The following is a 22772-nucleotide window of genomic DNA, read 5'->3' on the forward strand; positions in this document are numbered from 1 at the left end:
ATGCACTGTCTCTATCATTCAGATTGTCTAGATATCTTCTAATTTTCTTTCCAACTAGTAGGCTTACATCCCAAGCAACATTCTCCTTCAACAACAATGAATTCAAAAATTAGAAAACTAGGCATACAATGAATGATCCAAAGCGAAAGGGATAACCATCATTTTTAGTCATATCAATGTTACTCATCACTTATTGTCTCAGTAACTCACACAAACCATCAATTCATTCCTGACTTAGTCATTTAAAAAACAATATACACAACAATAGCTGAATTATAAACTTCTTTGTTCTAAAAAAAATTGTAAGTGATGCTCATAGAAACATATCTTACCAGAGGGTCTGAAATAGTGTCAATTCGGAAAGCTCTTTGATCTCCAATTACACTTTTCAATGCTTCAACCCCATTGTTCCTTATAGATTTCTTCAAAGGTACATTTCCTTCTGAATAAAGAAGAGTAATCGCCTTCAAAGATTCCTTAAAAATTTGATACAATCTATCTAGCCAAATGCAATCATCATGAATTCTATTGGGTACAATCTTGACCACTTCTTCATTGATTAGCATCATAAATTCACTCCAAATGTCCAAATCCTTGTGCCCTAATTCAACAATTGACTACAAATATTCCCTAGAAAGAGAGTCTTTGATATTCTCAATTTTCACATTGTCATATTCTTCAATTTGCACATCAATAAATTTGTAAATATCTTTAAGACATATCACTCTAGCCGGTAATGATGAAAATGCATCAATCAAAATATCTCTTATCGCTTCTTTCATGAATTTCTTAAACTCTATTCGAGACTCATCATCATGACTAATAAACTTGTTGGAATCCATGAGATAAGGATTATAAGTACCTTTGCAAAGATGATTTCGCTTGAATACTTCTTTCATCTCTTCAAATTACTAAATTACTACTAGCAAAATGATCAAAAAATCACATTAAATACTTCGCTTAAATACCTAGGGCTTTACCATCAAAATCACCCAAAAGCTATTAGAATATTTTGCCTCTGAATAGTGACCTTCCAAACCATCAAAATTTACCGCACAACAATATCTTTTGCCGCAATCTTCATCAAGAGTTCAAATATATCATTATACTTAACATATCCAGTCACTATGACAACAATGTCAACTTCTTTGGCAAGGGAAAAAGATCTTCAATAGCCCCCCCTAAGGCGAAGCTTCCAGAATAGTTTCCAGAGGGGATTTTTGCACCAGAGCCGGATGCAGTAACACTTTCTGTCAAATCTACTTCCTTCTTCCTCCAAATCCTTTTCATTTAATTTCTTACTTCTTCAACATCAATCTTCTTTATTGCTTTATTATTTCTTGTTGAATTATCTTTCTTTATATATCTACTTCTGCATGCTTTAACAATGTGTCCAACTTTATTACAATTGAAACATTTGATATTCCTCTACTTTGAGTTCCTTGTAGCTATTATAGATCTGCATTGATTAGCCTTATGCCCAAAACCATTGCATAACTGGTCAACAATAACCATGAAAGAGTCTATTTCTTCCATACACAATTTGATTTCTACAATTACTAGCCTTATGACCAAATTTCTTACTTGCAAAACACTAAACATTATGATTCACTATGTTTCTACATTCTAAAGCTTTATGTCCAAATTTATTATAGGAGAAATAGTAACCATTAAACAAGGAGTACCTTTGAGTGTTAGGTTGTCTAACTAGAGGTTTCCTTGTGGGGCTTTTATGATTCTGAGGTTGTTTGCCTTTGTTTGTTTCTTTAGTGCGTTGTTTAGATTCAATCTTTTTCATGTTACCTTTATCTTTAGTTCTATGATTTGAACATTCACCGACTTCAAAACCTAATCCACTTTTATCTTCCATAGATTTCTACATAGACATCATTTCATCAAATTTCTTAGTGCTTTCCTTGAATTTGTCTTTAGATCTCAGGGTTACAACTTCTTGTTCCAATTTTCCACATTCTTCAGTCTTCTATTTGATTAAGCCATTCAGACATTCTTCTATTTTCTTGATTTCTTCAATGTGTACCTTCAGATTGATAATTGTTTTATTTACTTACTTCAATTCCTTTCTGAGCTCTTTATATATTTCACTAAATTTCTTGATTTGATCTCTCAACTTTCTGATGCACTCATTTGATTCATTGATGTTTTCCTTCAAATATTTGTTCTCACTCTCCATGTTCTTAAGATTTTCAACGGTGGTCTGTAACTCTCCATCCTTAAGAATTTCTTTTGCACTTAACTCAGGAGCTATCTGTGCTCAACCAACAAGATCTCCCTCAAGCGGCTAAGCTTAAAAAAAGGAACCAAGGCTTTGATACCAATTTTTGAACGGATGGAATACTAAATGGGGAGTGAATCAGTATTCCCTAGAACTCTTTTCAATCAATCTAGTTATTATTCCTTTGCAAATTATTCTAGTCAAATAAAATAAGTGATTAAATGAATAACAAGACATAAATATAAACCACATCAACACATATAAGAGAACACCGGATTTTTGTGTAGAAACCTCTTATGAAAATACCACAAAGAGGGTTAAGTCTCAATATAATATAACTACTTATAAAATTTTGCAATGCTCACTGCCAAACAAGAGGAGGCTCACTACCAAGAGGACTCACTATCCAAGAAAATAAACAAAATGAACTACTAGGATTGCATCTTACATATGCATGAATTACGGTTCCAAATAAGCTCGGGAGACTATCTTCAACCTTTATTCGCTCTTCATTGATCTGCTTAAATCACATCTAATCAAACTGTCACAATTTTGTCTTTATATCGTCATCTCCTTTGATATCTCACTATCATACATGTCCATACCATAATCACATACATTAAAAAGGAGTACATCTCATATATATATATATACTGATCCAAATATTAAGTCAGCCATACATGCCTTACTAATCAAAATACATCATACATTTCACTCTCATAGGTTGGCCGAATACATAACAAAAATTAAAGCCAAATAGGATATGCACATTATCCACAATGCTTAAACATGTACCAAAACCGCAAGATAAAAGTTACTTAATTAGAGAAATGTGAATGCCAAAACTATCTGTTCTATTCTAGAGGAACAAGACAATTGACAATCTAAAATATCAGACCAAGCATCTCACCTTCCGAAGATCTAAAACACGTGAAATCTGGAATATAGGTATATCTGATATTCATAAGCGTAGTACTATCCAAACCGCAAACTCATATCTGTAACTGCGGAGCAATGTATCATGGACAAAATCACCAAAATATTGAAGCAGCAACAGAACAAGGCAACATAAGTATGTTGACATGAATGACAATCGGTAACCAATATGGCATTCTCCTTCATCAATGAAAAAACTCTAATAATATCATGGTGTTTTTTATTCATCCTCCTATTGTCATCTTAGGAAAGGGTAATTATGAGTCTTGGTGACATGGCATCTTGATACATCTTAGATGGCTTCATTTGTGGTACCTTAAATTGGAATATCATTACATAGGTCTAGGGTTATCTTGCATACCCAATACCTAGTAACATAGACCTTAAGGAAATTTAGGCTTCCATTTGGGAGAGGTAAAATATATTTATACTTTTCTTGAGTTTGTGTGTCAGAAAATGAATCAACGTGATGTTTGATTTATCATATAATTGATTTTTTTATTAATTTTATTTTATTTTATAATTGCCACTATTTCCTCCTACACTTCTTGATAATTTTGATTGTTCTCCCATCCATTATAATTTTTTGTCTTACCTCTTAGGTTTCCTTTTAGGATAGATATAATATATTTATACATTGCTTGAGTTGGTGTGTCAAACAATGAATGAACATGATATTTGATTTATCATACCTTTCATTATTTATTTATGTTTAATTGTTGCTCTTTCCTCTTAGATTTGCTTCATGATAATTTTAATTGTTATTTCATCCGTTATAAATTTTTCTCCCACCTCTTACAAATACTTTCTTCTTGTGGATTTATTTCTTTTTCCTCTTCCTCTTTAAAGGCTTGAAGAAGCTCCTTATTGAAATTTATTTCTTCCACCCTTGTCTTTAAGTGATACTTTTGATGTCAACACTTTTTCAAGGAGGCATTTACTATTTTTTAGTAAATAAATTTTTGCATATTACCAATTCACCAACAATTGTTGTATGTTTTATGACCCTATTTTTATTTTATTATGTAGGGCTTTAGGTTCTATTATCAAAAAGTTTTTAAATATGAGATGAAATAATAGCATGGACTTTGATCAAATAGAAATAAGAGTTTGAACAAATATATCGGTAAAATAATTATAGTATTTAGAAAATAAATCTAATGATCAATCCAACATATTGCAAGGCAAAAATCAAGAAATAAAAATACTCTACCTAGCATACTAAAAGATACAATGCAAAATTCAAGAAAATAAAAGGTTGTAATTGGCATAAAAATAGATACAATGACAAATGTGAATAAGGAACAAAATTTAATACTACACCTTATTATTTTTGTAAATATGAAAATATACAGATTTCTTTCTCTTAAATTCTTTACTAAGACATCAAAATTCTTTAATACATTTTTGTATTATCTTTTCTAAACTTCACATTCATAACCTCTTCTCTATTTTTCCAAAATACCACTTTACAAAAACAAATCTACCTCTAATAACTTTTTTAACTTTTCACAAAAAAAAAACACAACATAATAATGACATTACAATTTGCACTTTAATTATAAAAAGAATTAGTTTACTCTCAATGTGCCACTCTCACATAGGACCTCCCTTAGTTAAGAGATGAATTAATTTATATGATCTAATCAATGCACTTGTAATATAATATTTAAAGTGTATGAAAAACTTTATATCTTAAGTTCTATTAATTCATTTAATTGTTGATTTTCAAAAACAAAATATAATTTTAATTACATTTATCAATTCAATGTAATATAATTTATAAAGTTTATTAAAGCTTTGAGAGAAATAAAAGAGACATCAAGTGGTATTGACAAAGATTGGTTCATTAGGTAACAATCTTGCATATTCCTTTTTTTTTATTGTTTTAAAACTTATTTTATTTTCAATTTTAAGTGATTAAAATTGAAGATTATAGATATCTTGTATTGAAATTTTTATTTTTGAAAAAATACAAGAAAATCTAAAAGAATTCTAAAATTTTTGACACAAGACTAATGCTTATCTATGTTTATAACATGTTAAAGACATTTGGAACAACAAAACATAATACATCATGAACTGTGGAAATTTAATATCTTTGATTTAACTTCATGTTTATGGTACTCACTACTAGGAGAGAGGAACCAAGTTCTGCGCATTCCAAGGCTGTGGTAGCAATTGTTGATTTAATACCCACACTTGTTAATTTAAAGTCCAATTTTTGTCAACATTGCGCCAATAGTTGTGACTTTAAAGTTGTTATTGTTGATGTTGACTACCCATAGTTGTAAAAAGCAACTAATCATGTGATGCCATATCAAGTGCACAAGTATGGGTCTCCCTTTTGCATGACCATCGGTCTCACCCTTTTTTTGGGCTGTTTTGGACTCCTTGGCAAAAAGTGTGTTGATGTGGCCATAAAACCTTAGTTATAAGCAGGGGACTTGCCAAGTAAGCTGCTGTAAAAAATTGGGAGTGATTTGAAATTTTCATATAGGATTTTGAGAAGCACAAAGTTAAAATACTCAACTATTGAATCCTCTCCTCTAAATGCAACAAATCAACGAGAGTCATCAAATTTCACAAATTGCACATTGTGCTCAACCTAAATATGATTCCATTGACTTAGCTAATTGAAAAATTGGTTCACACCACCACACTTGAAGAGAACATTTATATATGTGATAAACTGTAGTGTAATATTGTTGATAACATTTCGCTTTGCCATTGTCCAAATTTTGAACAATCTTATATAGTTCCTGGGTGGTTGGACCTTATTTTGCTCTGTTTTTTTACTACTGATCTGTTGTGTCTTGATTTGTTGGAATCTCTTATCATTTAACAACTTGAACAAAAGGGAAAATGAAAATTTCATATAAAAGACTACTGTACAGCTTCTTCAGAGAGCAAGAAATACTTTTTATGTAACCACAAGCACTGTGATAGATTTGTGTTCAAATGCCTTGCTTATTGGACCTTTTACTTCTAAGGTTAAAACTTATCCAATTCTCTTCTAAACAAGAGCATAGCTCAGTCGGTGCCATCAAAATGCCATGTAAATTACTGTCCTATACGAAACCTTTTTGCTTTACATTAAAGGACAGCCTTTGCACTTTCTCAATGTTAGTGTCAAGATCTATTAAATCATACCGAGCTTCTTCTCTCGGTTAACCAGGTTCGTCAAGCAATTTGACTGTTATGTATATCATTTCAATTTGACTGCTATGGATAATTAGATGGAGTAGGGTTGTGGCTATTCTAGTTTCAAAATGGATCTTTCGTACGGCGTGATAGCGATGTGTTAGTCAATTGTAGTCGTTTATTGTAAAATCGACGGTGTAAAAAGTGCAACTAAAATCAACCCGTCCTTTTGGAACCAGAATAGACGCTTCCAGCATGATATAAGAAATCAATATTAATAGAAATATATTGTAAGTGTTTGAGCTTATTTTGCAAGGGTATAATGAAAGAAAAATAAAATGATCCAGAGAAGAAAGTTTACCAAATTGAGCTCATTTTTTTTGAATCACCTGCAAGTCTGGATATCACAATCGTTCCAAAACACAGATAAAAAAGCCAACCAAACATCATCTTCAACAACGTCAAATATGTTCGACAGGTAAAAAAGAATCCAAAATATCCAAACATCTAAAGAAGAAAAACGCAGAAGTCAAAAGATCCAAACCTTCAGTTAAATTAAGGATTCTCAATGTACCAAGCAAAATAAACATCTGACATTATTTTTATATACTCCGTACTGAATTATCATTGCATTTATCATTCTCGCTATTACATTCTTCATTCCTACAAACGATGGCGGCTATTTTCAGGAAGATCTTGCAGCCCTATTAGCTGAACCGTGCGCCGCTTCTTTGTTTTGTCTACTACTTGGTATCCTTCACCAAACTTTCTCTTAGCAGCTTCAGCCCTTACACACACATTGTCAGACACATCATTTGAAGGACTCATTTGATGTTTGGGTGAACCAGTCAATCGGTCCCTATGATCATTTGGTTTTGGAGTTCCCCATGACTTCCCAACTGAAGTTATCTTCCACTGTTCTTTGTTTCTTGCCAAAACTAATTTCTTGGCAGTACCATCGCCTTCCCTTTTCCTGTATTTCTGCTGAACTGATTGTTTCCCACTGTAATGTTGTTTGTCATCATCACCACAATGAGTGCCATGCTCATCAATCTGTTTCCTATTGTAGTCATTCCCATGAATAATGTGAGGATTTCCATCATCATCCATTTCAGCAAATAACTCAGACATTTCGATTGGTCCAGTGTGAGTTGTTAAAAAGGCACCCTTATCAAGTGGCGGAGAAGGTAGACCATGCTCACCATCTCTGATATCTTCTTCACGACAAACAGATTCATGGGATGGGCCTAATGTAGCAGCAGTCTTCATCCACATATCATCTACAAGCTCTTTCCAACCACTGACCAACATCTTAGCCATGGAACGCACTTGTTCTGAATGATGTCTCTTTAATCTACTAACCACCTTGCCAATACCAGTTACCTCTAGAGTGCCTACAGAAATCTGCATCAACTCCAGTATTCTCAAAGATTCATTCACCTGGTTTCCTGACTCCTCAGGATTTAACAGTATTTCTTTGATTCTCTCAACTTCTCTGAGAATCTCTGACTCCTCCTCTATCTGCTCTGTAAGGGCTTCAGCCTCATCAAAGCTGTAATTACTAGCCCCGTTCCTCACAAACTCCTTGCTGCTTCTGGTCCTGCCATCATCACTAGACCCCTCTGCATGATTCTGCTGTCCTTCACACCTGGGAAGAACAAGTGCTCCTTTAGTGTTATCACCTGAATCAGGCCCTGCCAAATTCAATTCACTGCATTGTCCACACCTAACAAACCCACAATAGAACAATCTCTGAGCAATCCTGTCCCTTCTTTCCCTCAATTCTTGAGGCCAATCAGATGCTGCAACTGCAATGGCATTTTCAATCACCGTACATATATCAGTCCCTGCACCCAGAAAAAATTTCCTCCAGCTCTCCATAATTAATATTTTCTATACCTGAATTCAGATCAGGAATACCCAAAACTGCCTTCTCGCTGTTCCTCTAATAGATTACACTTCCGGCTTCCCAGCTTCCCAATATAATCAAAATTCCCCAAAAGAAAACAAGGTTTTCCCGTTTTCTTGTACATCCCAAAACAAGACCCTGAAGCGACGCGACTGTAACTCAAAAGACAAAGTTTTCAAAGTGATGCAATTAACAAAACTACAACCGAGGATTTCGATGAACAATGCAGCTCAATCCACAAAATATCAAGACAGGAATGATTCGATGCAGCACACCCTTTAATAAAGCTTTTAGGTCCTTTTTCCTGTAATTCATTGATAGTTAAATTAGGACACCCAGAAAGGAATTTTTTTCGCTTGCAGACCTTTTGCTGACAATTATACGACTCTTTAGATTTATCATTTTGCTCATTTACACTGTTATTTATGGATTTTCGAATTTGGATACCCAAGGAAAATCTTCTGTTTTCGGACTTTTTCACTAACAATTGTACCTACAACAATGGAGGCCTATCAATTGAATCGTAACACCATTTTCTGTGATGCGGGCAACATTCTAAATTGCTTAAAAAGTAACTCCTATTTATAATTTAAAGAAATAGGAAGAATCCGGAATACAAATAGCATGTATTGCCAAAGTTTTGGCCTTCCCCATTGTTTCAATCTTAATTGATAATAACTATTAACTTTTACAAATTATTTATTTGATTTGCATTATCTATTTTTTAATTTTTTTAAGAGATATTTTTTATTGGAAGAGATATTATAGATCATCAATTTTCTTATGTGGGTTAAATTATTGAGGCTATCATTGGAATATTAGGATGAAGATATTTTGTGGTTATTGCCTATATATATATATTTGATGGAGGGCCTTCACAAAGTATTTTTTGCCACTCGATACGGGGCACAAGACGCCAAATTCGATTGGGGCAGGATCCCAGCCTCATCCCTTATGGTGTCGGAGCCTTGCACTCAACAAGACCTGATCCCTCGTGGGCTCATTTGGAGCCATTCAACTTCACCAATAGACCAAGGTCCCATTGACTATTGCTAATATTTTGGATAGTACTTAGCTATAAAGACAATCACAAAATTCAAGAAATTTATTTGTTTCTTGTTATGTTTTATGTTCTTTTGGAGAAAAATAAGATGCTCCTTACTTAGACTATTGTATCTTTCAAAATCGATGATTGGGTGTAGTAGATTAAATTCAAAGACTCTTTATTAATTTGTCATTAACTATAAAGTGGGTCATGTTACTACAAGTTTCTCAAGCAACAAGAAATAGCATTTAATTTGGGGGAAAAATGAACAAGCATTTGTTGTTATTAAGGAGTGCATTAGCCTCATTAAGGATGCACAAAAGGAAGGAAATAAGGGGAAAGCTCTCTCTTTTAAGATTTTGGGTTTGGATGATAGATTTTCTTGTTGAATTATGAATCTGTACCTTGTTCTAAAAAGGAAGTTTAGGGTAAAAGGATTCTTACACTATGGTTAAGAAAAAATATTTCAAACAATTTGACATCAAACCACCCTAACTTTAGGTTGGTAGTTTGTAAGGATTTATAGTGTCCTACCTTTAGTTTTCTAATTGATTTTCATGGTTATCTTTTGTTGCTTTGATTTTTTTAATTCTTAATCTTTGTTTCTATACAAGACTCTAGACCCTTTCAAATCTCTACTTGTCTTAATCAATACTGAATAATTGATTATAAAACTAATATATTTTTGTAAAACATATAATTATTTAAAATTGTACATATCATACAACTAAGTTTTTATTATGAAAAACTATTACATAATTAATTACGTGGTTATAAAAATAATAATTAAATAAACATTTCTAATTACAATTATATTTGTATAAAATACCAACAAAATCATATTTAAAATATAGATCCAAATCTTTTCTAATATACAACAACTATAGAGGCTTATTAGTTTTGATCACCTATACATAAAGATTTAATAAGAAAAATCAGTTCCACATTTGAATTGATTTCTATATTTTCTCACCTTTATGCATAATCTTGTAACTTTGTTTTAATTTTTCATGAGATCATGCATTTTTCCTTTTATTTTAATTTTCCATGAGATCATGTATTGAGCCACCAACATATCGAACACTTGTAGGTAGTCTTTAATTCATCCACCCTCTTCCATTCTTAAGGAATACAATTTCTTCCTCAAGAAAATCTTAATCACTGAAGATTTGGTTTGATACATCTCACCAAGCTTCTTCATTAAAAAAAATCCAAGCACAATCTAATTATATCCTTGGCTTTATGGTCCATAACACCATATTGAGAAGTTATAGTAAGATCTATAGGTATGAATAAATTCTCATCAACGACTTCCCGTAGATCTCAATCTATTAACAGATTCTCCATCTTCAGCTTCCACATCTCAAAATTATTTCTAGAAAAAAAATTCCACTTCTACTCTCCCTCACAAACTTAACATCTTAAAATTCCTACAACAAGATCACAAAGTGTCTTTTACAGAAGCTCCCACTCAAATATAGATTAGTTAAAAAAAACCAATGACCCACAACTGAAACTAAAGGTGATTAATCTCTTATAACACTTGAAAGGAAGTTAAGGTAGTGGAACAAATTCCTACACTAACCTTGAGATGAGGGTTATGCAAACTTTTTAGATCTTTATAACAGTTACACAAACTTAACAAAAATAAGCCTAAATAGCATGCATATCACAACACAATAATTTACGCGGGGAAACCCCTTTTGAGAGAAAAACCCTACACTCCAAAAGGCGTTTGATATATAATTCAGAAATCAACAATGGATTAAAATATACTTGCAGAGAAAACTTCTCATACAATTATCACCAACATTGATACAAAGGTGAAAAAAAGTAGATGCATGGAATCCCTAGTCACGAGCTTTAGTCCCACTGCTTCGATGGTTAAGGTCACCCCAGACTCTACATTGGTTTCTTCTAATTATGGGATGAGAATGTTAGTGTAATAATATCATTGTTAAGTTGTTTATGTTTCTACCATTCCTTAATAGTACCTGTTATGGAGTTCTTCCAATGGTGTATAACTATTTTTTTCTTTGTATATATTTCCTTCGGCTAATAACATTTCTCATCGCATTGCCTTCATCCTCTATTTTCTACCCCTATATTTGGTATCAAAGCACTAGACAATCATCATGGGAGAATAAATGATGCTTTGATCAACATGGGATAATAGATTATGCTTTGTTCTTTTCCTCACAACCCTTGTTTGACAGATGTTGTGGGGTAAAAGCACAAAGCTATGACACACTTTTTATAAAGGAAATGGCCAATGTTGATTCAACTCTTTAAATTGAATCACTAGAAAGTAAAATATATGTTTTGAATTTTGAAATGATGTAAACCAATAAAAATGTATATTTTTTGTATTTTTTTTTTTGTATTTTATGTTTGTAATTTAAAAAAAAATTATTTGAATATACTTCTTATGAAGTAAACACTATAATTCAGTTGCTATCAATAAAATATTGAAATTGAAGTTACTCGAAACGTCACACTTTATATAGTAAATTTTACCTTTTTCTCTTTAATTTTTTTTGTGTATATTGATAACTTGAAACTTTAGTGCAAAAATATATTTTTAACTATTTTTTATGTGTAAATATTTTTCAATAAATTTGAAAAGTTGTGTACTGAAATATAACTCTTTCCATTTGGTGTCACCTTTTTTCTTAATTATGTTTCCAAATTAGAAACTAATTATATCATCTTGACATAGACTCTTTTCTCTAGTGCATTTATTTTTTTCAATTTTTTTTTCAAAATTTTAGTATTTTTACTTTGCAAGATAATCAACCTAATATTTTAGTGTTGATGACCTACTTTCAATAAAAATGAAATACTAGCATACCTACATTTTATAAATAAAATTTATGTAGAATACGTCAAGATATATCAAATTTTAAAAAATAATGTAATCAATACCAAAAGACGATATTAAATTAATTTCAATCTATGGACAATGATAATAAATCAACTAGATTATTATAATCAATTTAAAGGATAAAGATGCCACTAAAAAAAGTTTATAGCTAAACCAAATTATCACAACCATAAAAAATGTGTACGAAATAGAAATTTTAATGACTAAACATGGCATAAAAGAAGTTCAATGAATGGCGCTGGCTTATATAACAAAGCTAAAAAAATGGAATTAAACATTAGGACTACAAACTTTCTTTGCCACTCTTTTTCCTGCCAACAGAAAATAAAATAGGCAAAATAAGAAGAAAAACAAAAATAGTTATTCAGTTCTTTTATTGGATCCTCCCAATTCGTATATTTCCATGTGGTAATAAAACCAAGGAAAAACTATTCCAATTGAATTTTAGCATCTACAATAGCACTCCATCGATTCAAACTCATAGAAGCATAAAGAAACAAAAGTTATTACATATACATGTCTTTATGCCGCTACTCAAAACTCTTCTGAGATCAAAATTGCAATAGATGAATTTGCATTCATTTTATATCTCGTTAAGATCAAATAGAAATGTGAAGGCCACCAAAAACTGAAGATTCATAAATAAAGTTTCCTTTGAGAGGCACAATAGATGGATTATTTTGTTTCCAAAACAAAAAAAAACTGTTTCATTTTAAACTGAGATAAAACCAAAAATGGCAAAAAAATATGAGATAAAAGGATATGTAAGCGGCTTCAAAATGGAAAAAATTTAAACAAATCTAAATGGATTTATGCTATAAATTCTATTATCTCAATGCCAAAGAAATAAGAAATGTTTAGCCTTTTTCCATGGTTTAAACCTTCTAAATGGTCAATTTATTTTAATCTAGAAGTAACAAAATTTTTAGAACTCATGAGAATTTTTTTTTTTGAATTCAAAAGAAAAACTATTTATGGTCAAACATTCGATGCTTAAAACACCATAACTAACCCAAAAAAAAATCAAAAACCAGAATCAACAAACTTTTATATGTCATGTGATTTTAGATAAAATGTAACAAAATCGAACGATACCATCTAATAAAGATAAATGCATTATCCATACAAATTACCTAGTGGAGTCGCATAACAAAAGGCTATGATCATTTCAAGCTCATCATTTACCTTTTATCAAATTGCTTAATTTGTAGTGCCCTTCTTTACTCTAACATCTTCATCGAAGGTACTATCATGCATTGTAAAGTGACGACAATTAAAAAAAAAATGTGCTATGCTAAAAAAATAGCATTCTATAGTGCAAGGAAACTTGTCATTTAAGATTGAATAAGGAAGAAAACAATAGTCTTATTATTTCTATTTTTTTTTTCACGGATAAGAATGGTGGTGCAACCATAGAGTTATGTCTTTAAATGTAATAAGGTTCAGGTTTTGGATTTAGGATTACAATTAAGATTAGGTTTCAATTAGGTTTAGGGTTAAGGTTCAATTTTATTTATGGATAGGGTTGTAATTGAATTTGATTTAGGATTAGGGTTCAATTTGGTTTAGTTTTAGAGTTAGGGTTTGATTTGGTTTAGGATTTAATTTTAATTTGGTTTAGGGTTAAGGTTTAGTTTGGTTTAAAATTTAGTTTACCATTTTGGTTTAGTTTAGTTTAAGGTTAGTGCTCGATTTGGTTTAAGATTAGGGTTTATTTTATTTTAGTGCAAGGGTAGAGTTTGATTTGGTTTAGGATAGAATTAGGTTTAAGGTTAGTGTTAATTCTTTTTAAAGTTAGGGTTATGGTTCAATATGGTTCAAGATTTGGGTTCAATTTGGTTTAGGCTTAGGGTTCAATTGTAATTAGTGTTAGTGTTGGGTATCAATTTGGTATAGGATTGACGTTCAAATTGGTTTTGGGTTACAATTCAATTTGATTTGAGTTAGTGTTAAATTTTACTTTGGTTTAGTGTTAGGTTTAGGGTTCATTTATGTATAGGGTTAGGGTTAGTATTCAAATTGGTTTAGGGTTAGGATTAGTGTCCAATTTGGTTTAATATTTAATTAGGTTAAGGTTTAGGGTTTAATTCAGTTTAGTGTTAAGGTTAAGGTAATATCTTTTTAGGATTAGGGTTAGGGTTATATTTCATTTAGGTTCACGGTTTAATTTCATTTATGATTTGGATTTGGTTTGTTTTAGGGTTAGGGTTCACTTTGGTTCAGTGTAAGGTTATTTTTTGGTTTAATATTTAATAAGGATTAAAATTAAGGTTCAATTTTATTGAGAGATAGGGTTTCGTTTAAATTTTGTTTAAGATTAGGGTTCAATTTGGTTTAGTGTTAACATTTGAATTGGTTTAATGCTCAATTTGTTTTATGGTTAGGGTTCAATTTGGTTTGTAGTAAACATTAAAATTTTAACGGGGGATCTCATCCCTATTTATTAAAGCTCAAAGTCAAACCCGTGAGAACCATGGATTCAATATCAAACCTATGAGAACCATGGATTTAGGCTCAAGCACATGAGTGCCATGGATTGGCGAAGGCATAAGCTTGTGGTCACAATGGCCCAGTGGGGGTTTGAACCTTGGTAGCCACAACAAAACCACCATTTAACCAACACACTATGTGTGGAACCCCAAATTTAAAAGTATAATTTTATCATAATTTAACTTTATTATTATTTTTATATTAGTAATATTATATTATAATTATATTACTATATTTTTAAATTCTATTATTAAATATTAATATTATAAAATTAATAATAGATTTAGTTATTAATTTGTTAATTTATTTATTTATAATACAACATATAATTATAGAAACATGATATATAATTTTTTATCTTATTAAAATATAGAAACATATTTATTCTCATTATTATTTTTTTATATAACTTATCTAACATAATCATAACAAATTATATATAATAGACATAAATAAATATTTTATAGATTTTTTTAGAAACAATAATTTTGTTACTATATTGATGATTATAAATCTAGAAAGATATAGTTTTGATATAACCTTAATTTATTTTAAAGAATTAAATTATAGAAATGTCATCAAATTGAGAGTTGAATGTAAAAAAGAACAAGTGCCACATAGTGGTGAGTACTTGTCATAGTATTGTAATAAATATTAGTATAATTATATTTATGTAATATTAAATGCAACTCTTACTTTAATATAAATAATTATAATGTAATACAAATTTTATAGTGAAAATATATATTTTTATTAAAAGTATAATCCTAATTTAATTTTAAAAATCTATATAAATATAATAATAATAATAAAATTAATATCAAATTTACTTATTGGGTTGGGGACCTAGCTCGATTAGCGAGAGCTTCTAGTGGTGAAGCACGAGGTCATGAGGTCTAGTCTCCCCCTAGCCCACATGGTATCAGAGGATGTGTCGCTAGCATCACCGATCATGTTAAAAAGTTTGCTCAACGCACTACAGTTTATAGGGGGTGCTATACTCGATTCTTGCACTCTAAAAATAAATATCAAATTTAGTTATTAATTTGTAGTGTAATATTATATTATTTTAATTATATCTATGTAATATTAATTATAGCTAGTCTTTATAGAAATATTGTTAATAATTATAAAAATAAAAATCGACATTTTTTGAATGACTTAATGAAAAATATTTAAATTTATTATTAAAAGCTATTAAATTATTTTATATATATTTAAATGATTAAAAAATTAACTTGTTAATGGGATTTCTTAGGCTAATACGAAATTTGAGAAGGTGAAGGTGGTGGAGTGGTCCAAGCCAAGGGAAGGATGGTATAAAATTAACTTTTACGGGGCCTCAAAAGGTAACCTAGGACCATCGGGAGCTGGATTTGTGGTACAAGATTGGGAGGGCAATATTGTAGCAATTGGAGCTTCAAAAATTGTAGAGGGAATGCATAATGAAGTTGAGGCTCAAGCAGCTATTGAAGCATTGAAAATGGGGAAAAAAATGGGCTTCTTGAAATACAACTTGAAGGAGATTCCTTGATTATTATTAATGCAATAAGAAGGGTTGAAATACATGCCTAGAATTTGAATAAATATATAATTGTTGACAAGCATTTATTAGAAATTTTTGAGGAATTTGAAGTTGGGCACATGATGACATCAGGGAATAACAATGTAGACAAGCTATCCAAATGGGAAGTAACTCTTGATGATGGGTTGAAAAGTATGATGGAAGATATTCATAATCTTGAGTTTGATCTCTGAGTTGGAATAATACACCACTATTTTCAAAAGCTATTAATGAAAAGGTATGGTGGTGGGGTGACGTGAAATGGATAGCACTTGGTGCTCACAATTGAGGAAAAGTGGTAGTCTTAGGCAGTTATCGAAGCATTAAAAATGGGGAAAAAATTGGGCTTCTCAAAAATACAACTTGAAGTAGAGTCCTTGGTTATTATTAATTCAATAAAAAAGGGTGAAATACATGCCTAGAATTTGAATAAATATATAACTATTGACAAGAATTTATTAGAAACTTTGGAGGAATTTGAAGTTGGGCATGTGATGATATCGAGGAACATCATAAAAAATAAGCTCTCCAAATGGGCATTGACTCTTGATGATGGGCCAAAAAGTACGATGGAAGATTTTTGTAATTTTGAGCTCAATCTTTGAGGTGGAATAGTACACAAGTGTTTTCAAAAGCTATTAACGAAAAGGTATGGTGGTGGGGTGATGTGACATGGGTAGCACTTGATGCTCACAATTGAGGATGGGTAGTGACTGTATTTCAATATGGAGGCCACCTTTTCCTTGATTACGCCAAGGTAACAATTAGCATTTATGGGCAAATACACTAAGAAAGGAATGGAAAATATTTTCAAATTTGATGAAAGATATTTTCATTCAGATCATGGAAATCCTTCTAGGTGAAGAGTTTTTTATGAATAAACACAAGTACAAGATGAATATAGACATTGTGTCAATGGTGGCAGTGTGGGGGTTGGAGGTTGGATGGAAAGAAGATGTTGAATGGGTGTTGAAGGGTTGTGTGAAAAATGATTGGTTGTATGGTTTGCATTCAATGTTGGAAAGGGAAATTTCTAGATAGGGTTTATGCCTACGAAGGTAGCCAAGGGCACATATGAGGAGACTCCTCAATAGTTGATGTCATTTATTCGTTGGGCGTATGGGACAAATAAGGATGAGCTTCGAGTGGAAGTGTATATCAGTTGGGATTCATTGATTCATTACCTGCAAATGATGAAAGAAGAGAGAGCCAAAGGAAAGAGGAAGGTAAGTCCGGAAGAAGAACCAAAAGCAAGATTCGAGATAAAAGACTAGTGGGTGAATGGGCCTTTGAAAGTAGCGAGGAATAAATGAAAAGAAAAATGCTATTTTTTGTTCAAAGCTTGTTTATGTAGTTACTTGATCAACTGTTATATGTCTTAAGAAGGGGTAGGGTTTTGGTTGATGTTATGTCTATTATGGACATTATTTTGGAGTGAATTTTGGCAATGTTTCTTTGTGATGTGGGATAGATGATACTACAACTTATGTACTTTTTTTTAATATCAATAAAATACTTATAATTACTAACCAAAAAAATGTAAATTTTTTTTATGATTTTGAAAAAGTATTAAAACATAGAATGATTTCAAAAAGATATATAAAATGCAATTATAGAAAATATATATAATAATTAGGTTTATTTTTTTAATAGAAATATTTGCATTAAAATTTTTTATTTAATTTAATTTAAACCAAATCAAATCCCTATAATTGGTTTTATTATCTATATTTTTAGATAAAAAATAATTATTAAAATTTCTACATCTATTAAAAATATATATAATTTATTTACAATATTATAAATAATAAAAGATGAAAAAATAATATAAAATAGACATTTCTTTTTTTTTAAATCCAAAGAAATCCAAAAAAAAACCTACAAAATCTATCATTCCTAAAAAAATTCTCCTATAACACCAAATTTTTAAAACCAATCATAGTGTAGATAAATAATTTCTACAATATCTTAAATTTAAAAATATAAATCTCAACTTTACAAAAATCGAGTTTATTTTGAAAGAAAAAATAATATTCATTTTTTATTGGTGCAAACTAATTGATTGATTGGACTTCAGTGAATGCATTAGTATTGAGTACTAATAAATAGATATTTAAAAGGAATAATTTTGTTATTATATTAATATTTACAAATATGTAAAGATATTTTTCATATAATCTTAATTTTTTTTAAGTAATTAAATTATAAAAAACATCTTGGAATTGATAATTAAATGTAAGACAAATAGATATCTTTAACCTCATTAATTACTTTTTTATATAACTTAAAAAGAATAATTTTGTTATTCTATTAAAATTTGTAAATATGAAAAAATATTTTTGAAATAAGTCATTAAATTATAGAAACATAAAAAAAGTGCTTATTCAAATTAAAAATGAAGTAATAAATTAAGGAAATATTTAATTGAATGAGATTGAATTAACTTATTTAATTTAAAACTATGGAATCTAAAAAAAGAAAAAATGTCTATTAGGCAAGGGTCTTATGGGGGGCTTAAGCTTCTATTTTTAATGAAGATGAGGTCCCATGAATTTTTTTCTTTTGCTATGGAATTATTTGGAATCTTTTCCTACAAAAATAGAAGCTCCCACTGTTTAGAGTTGCATATTTGAGTAGGTGAAAAGGGTGGGGCTAGAAATTGCCCCACATGCTTAGGAATATTCTTTGCCACTTGTTGATTGCCTTATGATTCCCATCAAAAAGAGATGAATCCCACAAAATTTTTTTAAAGGAAAATAAAACTTATTTAATTATTTTTGAGTTGAACTACACTACATATTTTAGGGAATCACCAACTCCTTAAAGTTAGGAGCTTAAACTTTTTTAAGTCGAACTACATTACAAAATTAATGGTTGAAAAATTCTTATCATAGTGAATTTTACTAAGCCATATTTAAGAGACTTAGAACCATAAAAGTGTGGAAATAGGATATGGGCAAGTGCACCAAGATGGGAAACCAAAAAGGTGCCAATTTCGTTTTTGGCCCCCATCAAGCCCTTTGGTGCATGCCAAATTTGGTGTGTGCCCTATTTGGCACGCCCCCTTGGAAATTGCAATTTATCCTTCTCTTCAAGTTTTTTTCTCTCTGAATATATACATAAAATATAACATTTAAGTATAAGTCACATTTCTATTTGTTTATACTTTAAGTTATATTTTATGTATATGTTGTCAGGATGTTTGAGAGTGGTTCTAGATCTCTAGGAGTTATAATGAAGATTCTAGCTTTTAGAGTATTCATATAAATTTTAGATAGTCAAATTTCAGTAATCAGCATGCTCGTATCAACATTCTCTCTCTTGTCTCTCCTCTGTCCCTTTATTCTCCTCCCCTCTCTCTCTCTTAGGTATCTACCTCTCTTTCCCTCCCTCCCTCTCTTGTACTTGGGCTTTCTCTCCCTCTAGTCTCTCCCTCAACCCCTACCTTCCTTCCTCTCTCTCTCTCTTTCTCACTCTCTCCCTCCATCCCTCTCTCTCTATCTCCCTCTTTGTGTTTGATGGAAATAAAGGAAAATACTAGGGAGAGAGAGAGAGAGAGAGAGAGAGAGAGAGAGAGAGAGAGAGAGAGAGAGAGAGAGAGAGAGAGAGAGAGAGAGAGAGAGAGAGAGAGAGAGAGAGAGAGAGGAATAGGCTGAGGGAGAGACCTATGAGAGAGAGAGATCAATTGGGAGAGATGGAGGGAGGAAGGGAGGGGTTGATGGAAAGAGAGGGATATATTAGGGAGAGAGCAAGGAAGGGATGGGAGAACAGGGAGATATCCTAAGTGAGAGAGATGGAGGGAGGGAGGTAGGGGTTGATGAAAAGAGAGGGAGAGACTAGAGAGAGAGAGAGAGAGAGAGAGAGAGAGCCCAAGTTGATGGAAAGAAAGGGAGACCAATTGAGAGAGATGGAGGTAGGAAGGGAGCCCAGATTGATGGAAAGAGAGGGATATACTAGGAAGAGAGCCTAAGTGAGAGAGGGGGAAAGAGAGAGAGAGGGGAAGGTAGGGTTGAGAAAAAGAGAGGGAGATACTTGAGAGAGAGAGAAATAGCCCTACCTTCCTCTCTCTCACTTGAGATCTCTCTCCCCCTATCCCTCCTTCAACCACTCCCTTCCTCCATCTCTCTCACTTTAACTCTATCTCTCAACCCCTCCTTTCCTCCCTCCCTTTCTCTCACATGGGCTCTCTCTATCTCTAGTCTCTTCTTCTCTTTCCATCAACCCGTCTCTCTCTCAACCCTTCCCTTCCTCCCCCCTTCTCTCACTTGGGCTCTCACTAGTCTCTTACTCATTTTCCATCCCTTCCTCCCTCTCACTTAGGCTCTCTCTCTCTCTCTCTCTTAGGTTAGGCTTGGGAGGGAGAGAGGGAGAGAGGAAAAGAGGGATAGATACTTGAGAGAGAAAAAGGGGGTGAGAGGGAAAGATACTTGGGAGAGAAAGAAAGAGTGTTAGAGAGAGAGAGAGAGAGAGAGAGAGAGAGAGAGAGAGAGAGAGAGAGAGAGAGAGAGAGAGAGAGAGAGAGGAATAGGCTGAGGGAGAGACCTACGAGAGAGAGAGATCAATTGGGAGAGATGGAGGGAGGAAGGGAGGGGTTGATGGAAAGAGAGGGATATATCAGGGAGAGAGCAAGGAAGGGATGGGAGAAGAGGGAGAGATCCTAAGTGAGAGAGATGGAGGGAGGGAGGTAGGGGTTGATGAAAAGAGAGGGGGAGACTAGAGAGAGAGAGAGAGCCCAAGTTGATGGAAAGAAAGGGAGACCAATCAAGAGAGATGGAGGTAGGAAGGGAGCCCAAATTGATGGAAAGAGAGGGATATACTAGGAAGAGAGCCTAAGTGAGAGAGGGGAAGGTAGGGTTGAGAAAAAGAGAGGGAGATACTTGAGCGAGAGAGAAATAGCCCTACCTTCCTCTCTCTCACTTGAGATCTCTCTCCCCCCTATCCCTCCTTCAACCACTCCCTTCCTCCATCTCTCTCACTTTAACTCTATCTCTCAACCCCTCCTTTCCTCCCTCCCTTTCTCTCACATGGGCTCTCTATCTCTAGTCTCTTCTTCTCTTTCCATCAACCCGTCTCTCTCTCAACCCTTCCCTTCCTCCCCCCTTCTCTCAATTGGGCTCTCTCTAGTCTCTTACTCATTTTCCATCCCTTCCTCCCTCTCACTTAGGCTCTCTCTCTCTCTCTCTTAGGTTAGGCTTGGGAGGGAGAGAGGGAGAGAGGAAAAGAGGGATAGATACTTGAGAGAGAAAAAGAGGGTGAGAGGGAAAGATACTTGGGAGAGAAAGAAAGAGTGTTAGAGATATATATATATATATATATATATATATATATAGAGAGAGAGAGAGAGAGAAGAGAGAGAGAGAGAGAGAGAGAGAGAGATACTTGAGAGAGAAAAAGAGGGTGAGAGGGAAAGATACTTGGGAGAGAAAGAAAGAGTGTTAGAGAGAGAGAGATATATATATATATATATATATATATATATATATAGAGAGAGAGAGAGAGAGAGAGAAGAGAGAGAGAGAGAGAGAGAGAGAGAGAGAGAGAGAGGGAAATAATGTGAGAGAGACACACTTGAGAGAGGGGGAGAGAGAGAGAGATAGAGAGGGAAGGGGGAGAGAAATAATGGGAAGGAGAGAGGGAGAGGGGAGAGAGAGGATGGAGGAGGGAGAGATGGAAAAATAGAGATAATAGGAAAGAGAGACACCTAAGAGGGGTGAACTCACAATAATGGTTTCCACTTTTTTGCCAATTTTAAAATAATCTTCAACTTCCGACAACTATAACTTTTAAAGTATTAAGAATTTGAAGATGATGTAAATTAGTGATTTGTAGAATTTTGTCTGTAGATTCTATATATATTTTTTCAAATTTTTTTGAAGATTTTTTTTTAATTTTTCGATCTCCCTTGAAAAGTAGTTTTTTACAACAAACTACATTTTTTTAGAGTGATGTGCCTCTCGGAATGCATAAATTTTTTTCTATAAATGATAAAAACTCAATTCTTTTGAATTTTGGTTTGTAACATCAATATCCAAGGCTTGCAGTTGGTTTGATAGTGATATGTTCAATATTTTTCATTTTATTAAGTTTTGAAGTCCGACTAGTCATAATTCAGACATAGGTTTACGTTTGAACACATAACTTATTCTATATATACCGAAATTCAATTTTATTTTATTTTCTAGAAAGAAGACATCAATACCCAGGGCTTAGATATTTTTCAGAATTTTTTTGAATTAGTTTCCTATTTTTCCCAATGTGTTGAACAGAGAAGTTCATGTTCGGTGAAAAACCAATATTTGGTAAAATTAAAAAAACAAGTTCATAATAAACTCAATATGTAATAAAATTATATTCATTGGAAAGATTGCTTCGAGGACTATAATACTACATTTTGGGTTGTCAAGATCATTCCATTTGAGCATTCAACTAGAGGTTTCAAGGCTAAAAATCTGCAAAAAAATGTAGAAATCTTCAAAGAAGAGTTAAAAAAGGGGTTCGAACGAAGGGGGGTTCGAGCGAACCCCCTATTTTTAGGGGGGTTCAAATGAAGGGGGGTTCAATCAAACC

At 32.3% G+C, this 22772-nt stretch overlaps 1 protein-coding gene across 1 annotated transcript; it reads right to left on the reverse strand.

Annotated features, from left to right (window-relative positions):
- Positions 1–6976: 6976 nt before the first annotated feature.
- Positions 6977–8194, reverse strand: LOC131057177 (probable mediator of RNA polymerase II transcription subunit 26b). Its single transcript, XM_057991362.1, has one exon. It carries the CDS (start codon positions 8192–8194, stop codon positions 6977–6979), a length of 1218 nt encoding a protein of 405 aa, XP_057847345.1.
- Between the last annotated feature and the right edge of the window lie 14578 nt (positions 8195–22772).

The sequence above is a fragment of the Cryptomeria japonica genome, chromosome 8 (assembly GCF_030272615.1).
Source record: "Cryptomeria japonica chromosome 8, Sugi_1.0, whole genome shotgun sequence".
NCBI classification, from domain to species: domain Eukaryota; kingdom Viridiplantae; phylum Streptophyta; class Pinopsida; order Cupressales; family Cupressaceae; genus Cryptomeria; species Cryptomeria japonica.

Bases quoted from the DNA above. Each gene is read 5' to 3' on its own strand.
- LOC131057177 (XM_057991362.1), bottom strand. From the start codon at position 8,194: ATGGAGAGCTGGAGGAAATTTTTTCTGGGTGCAGGGACTGATATATGT.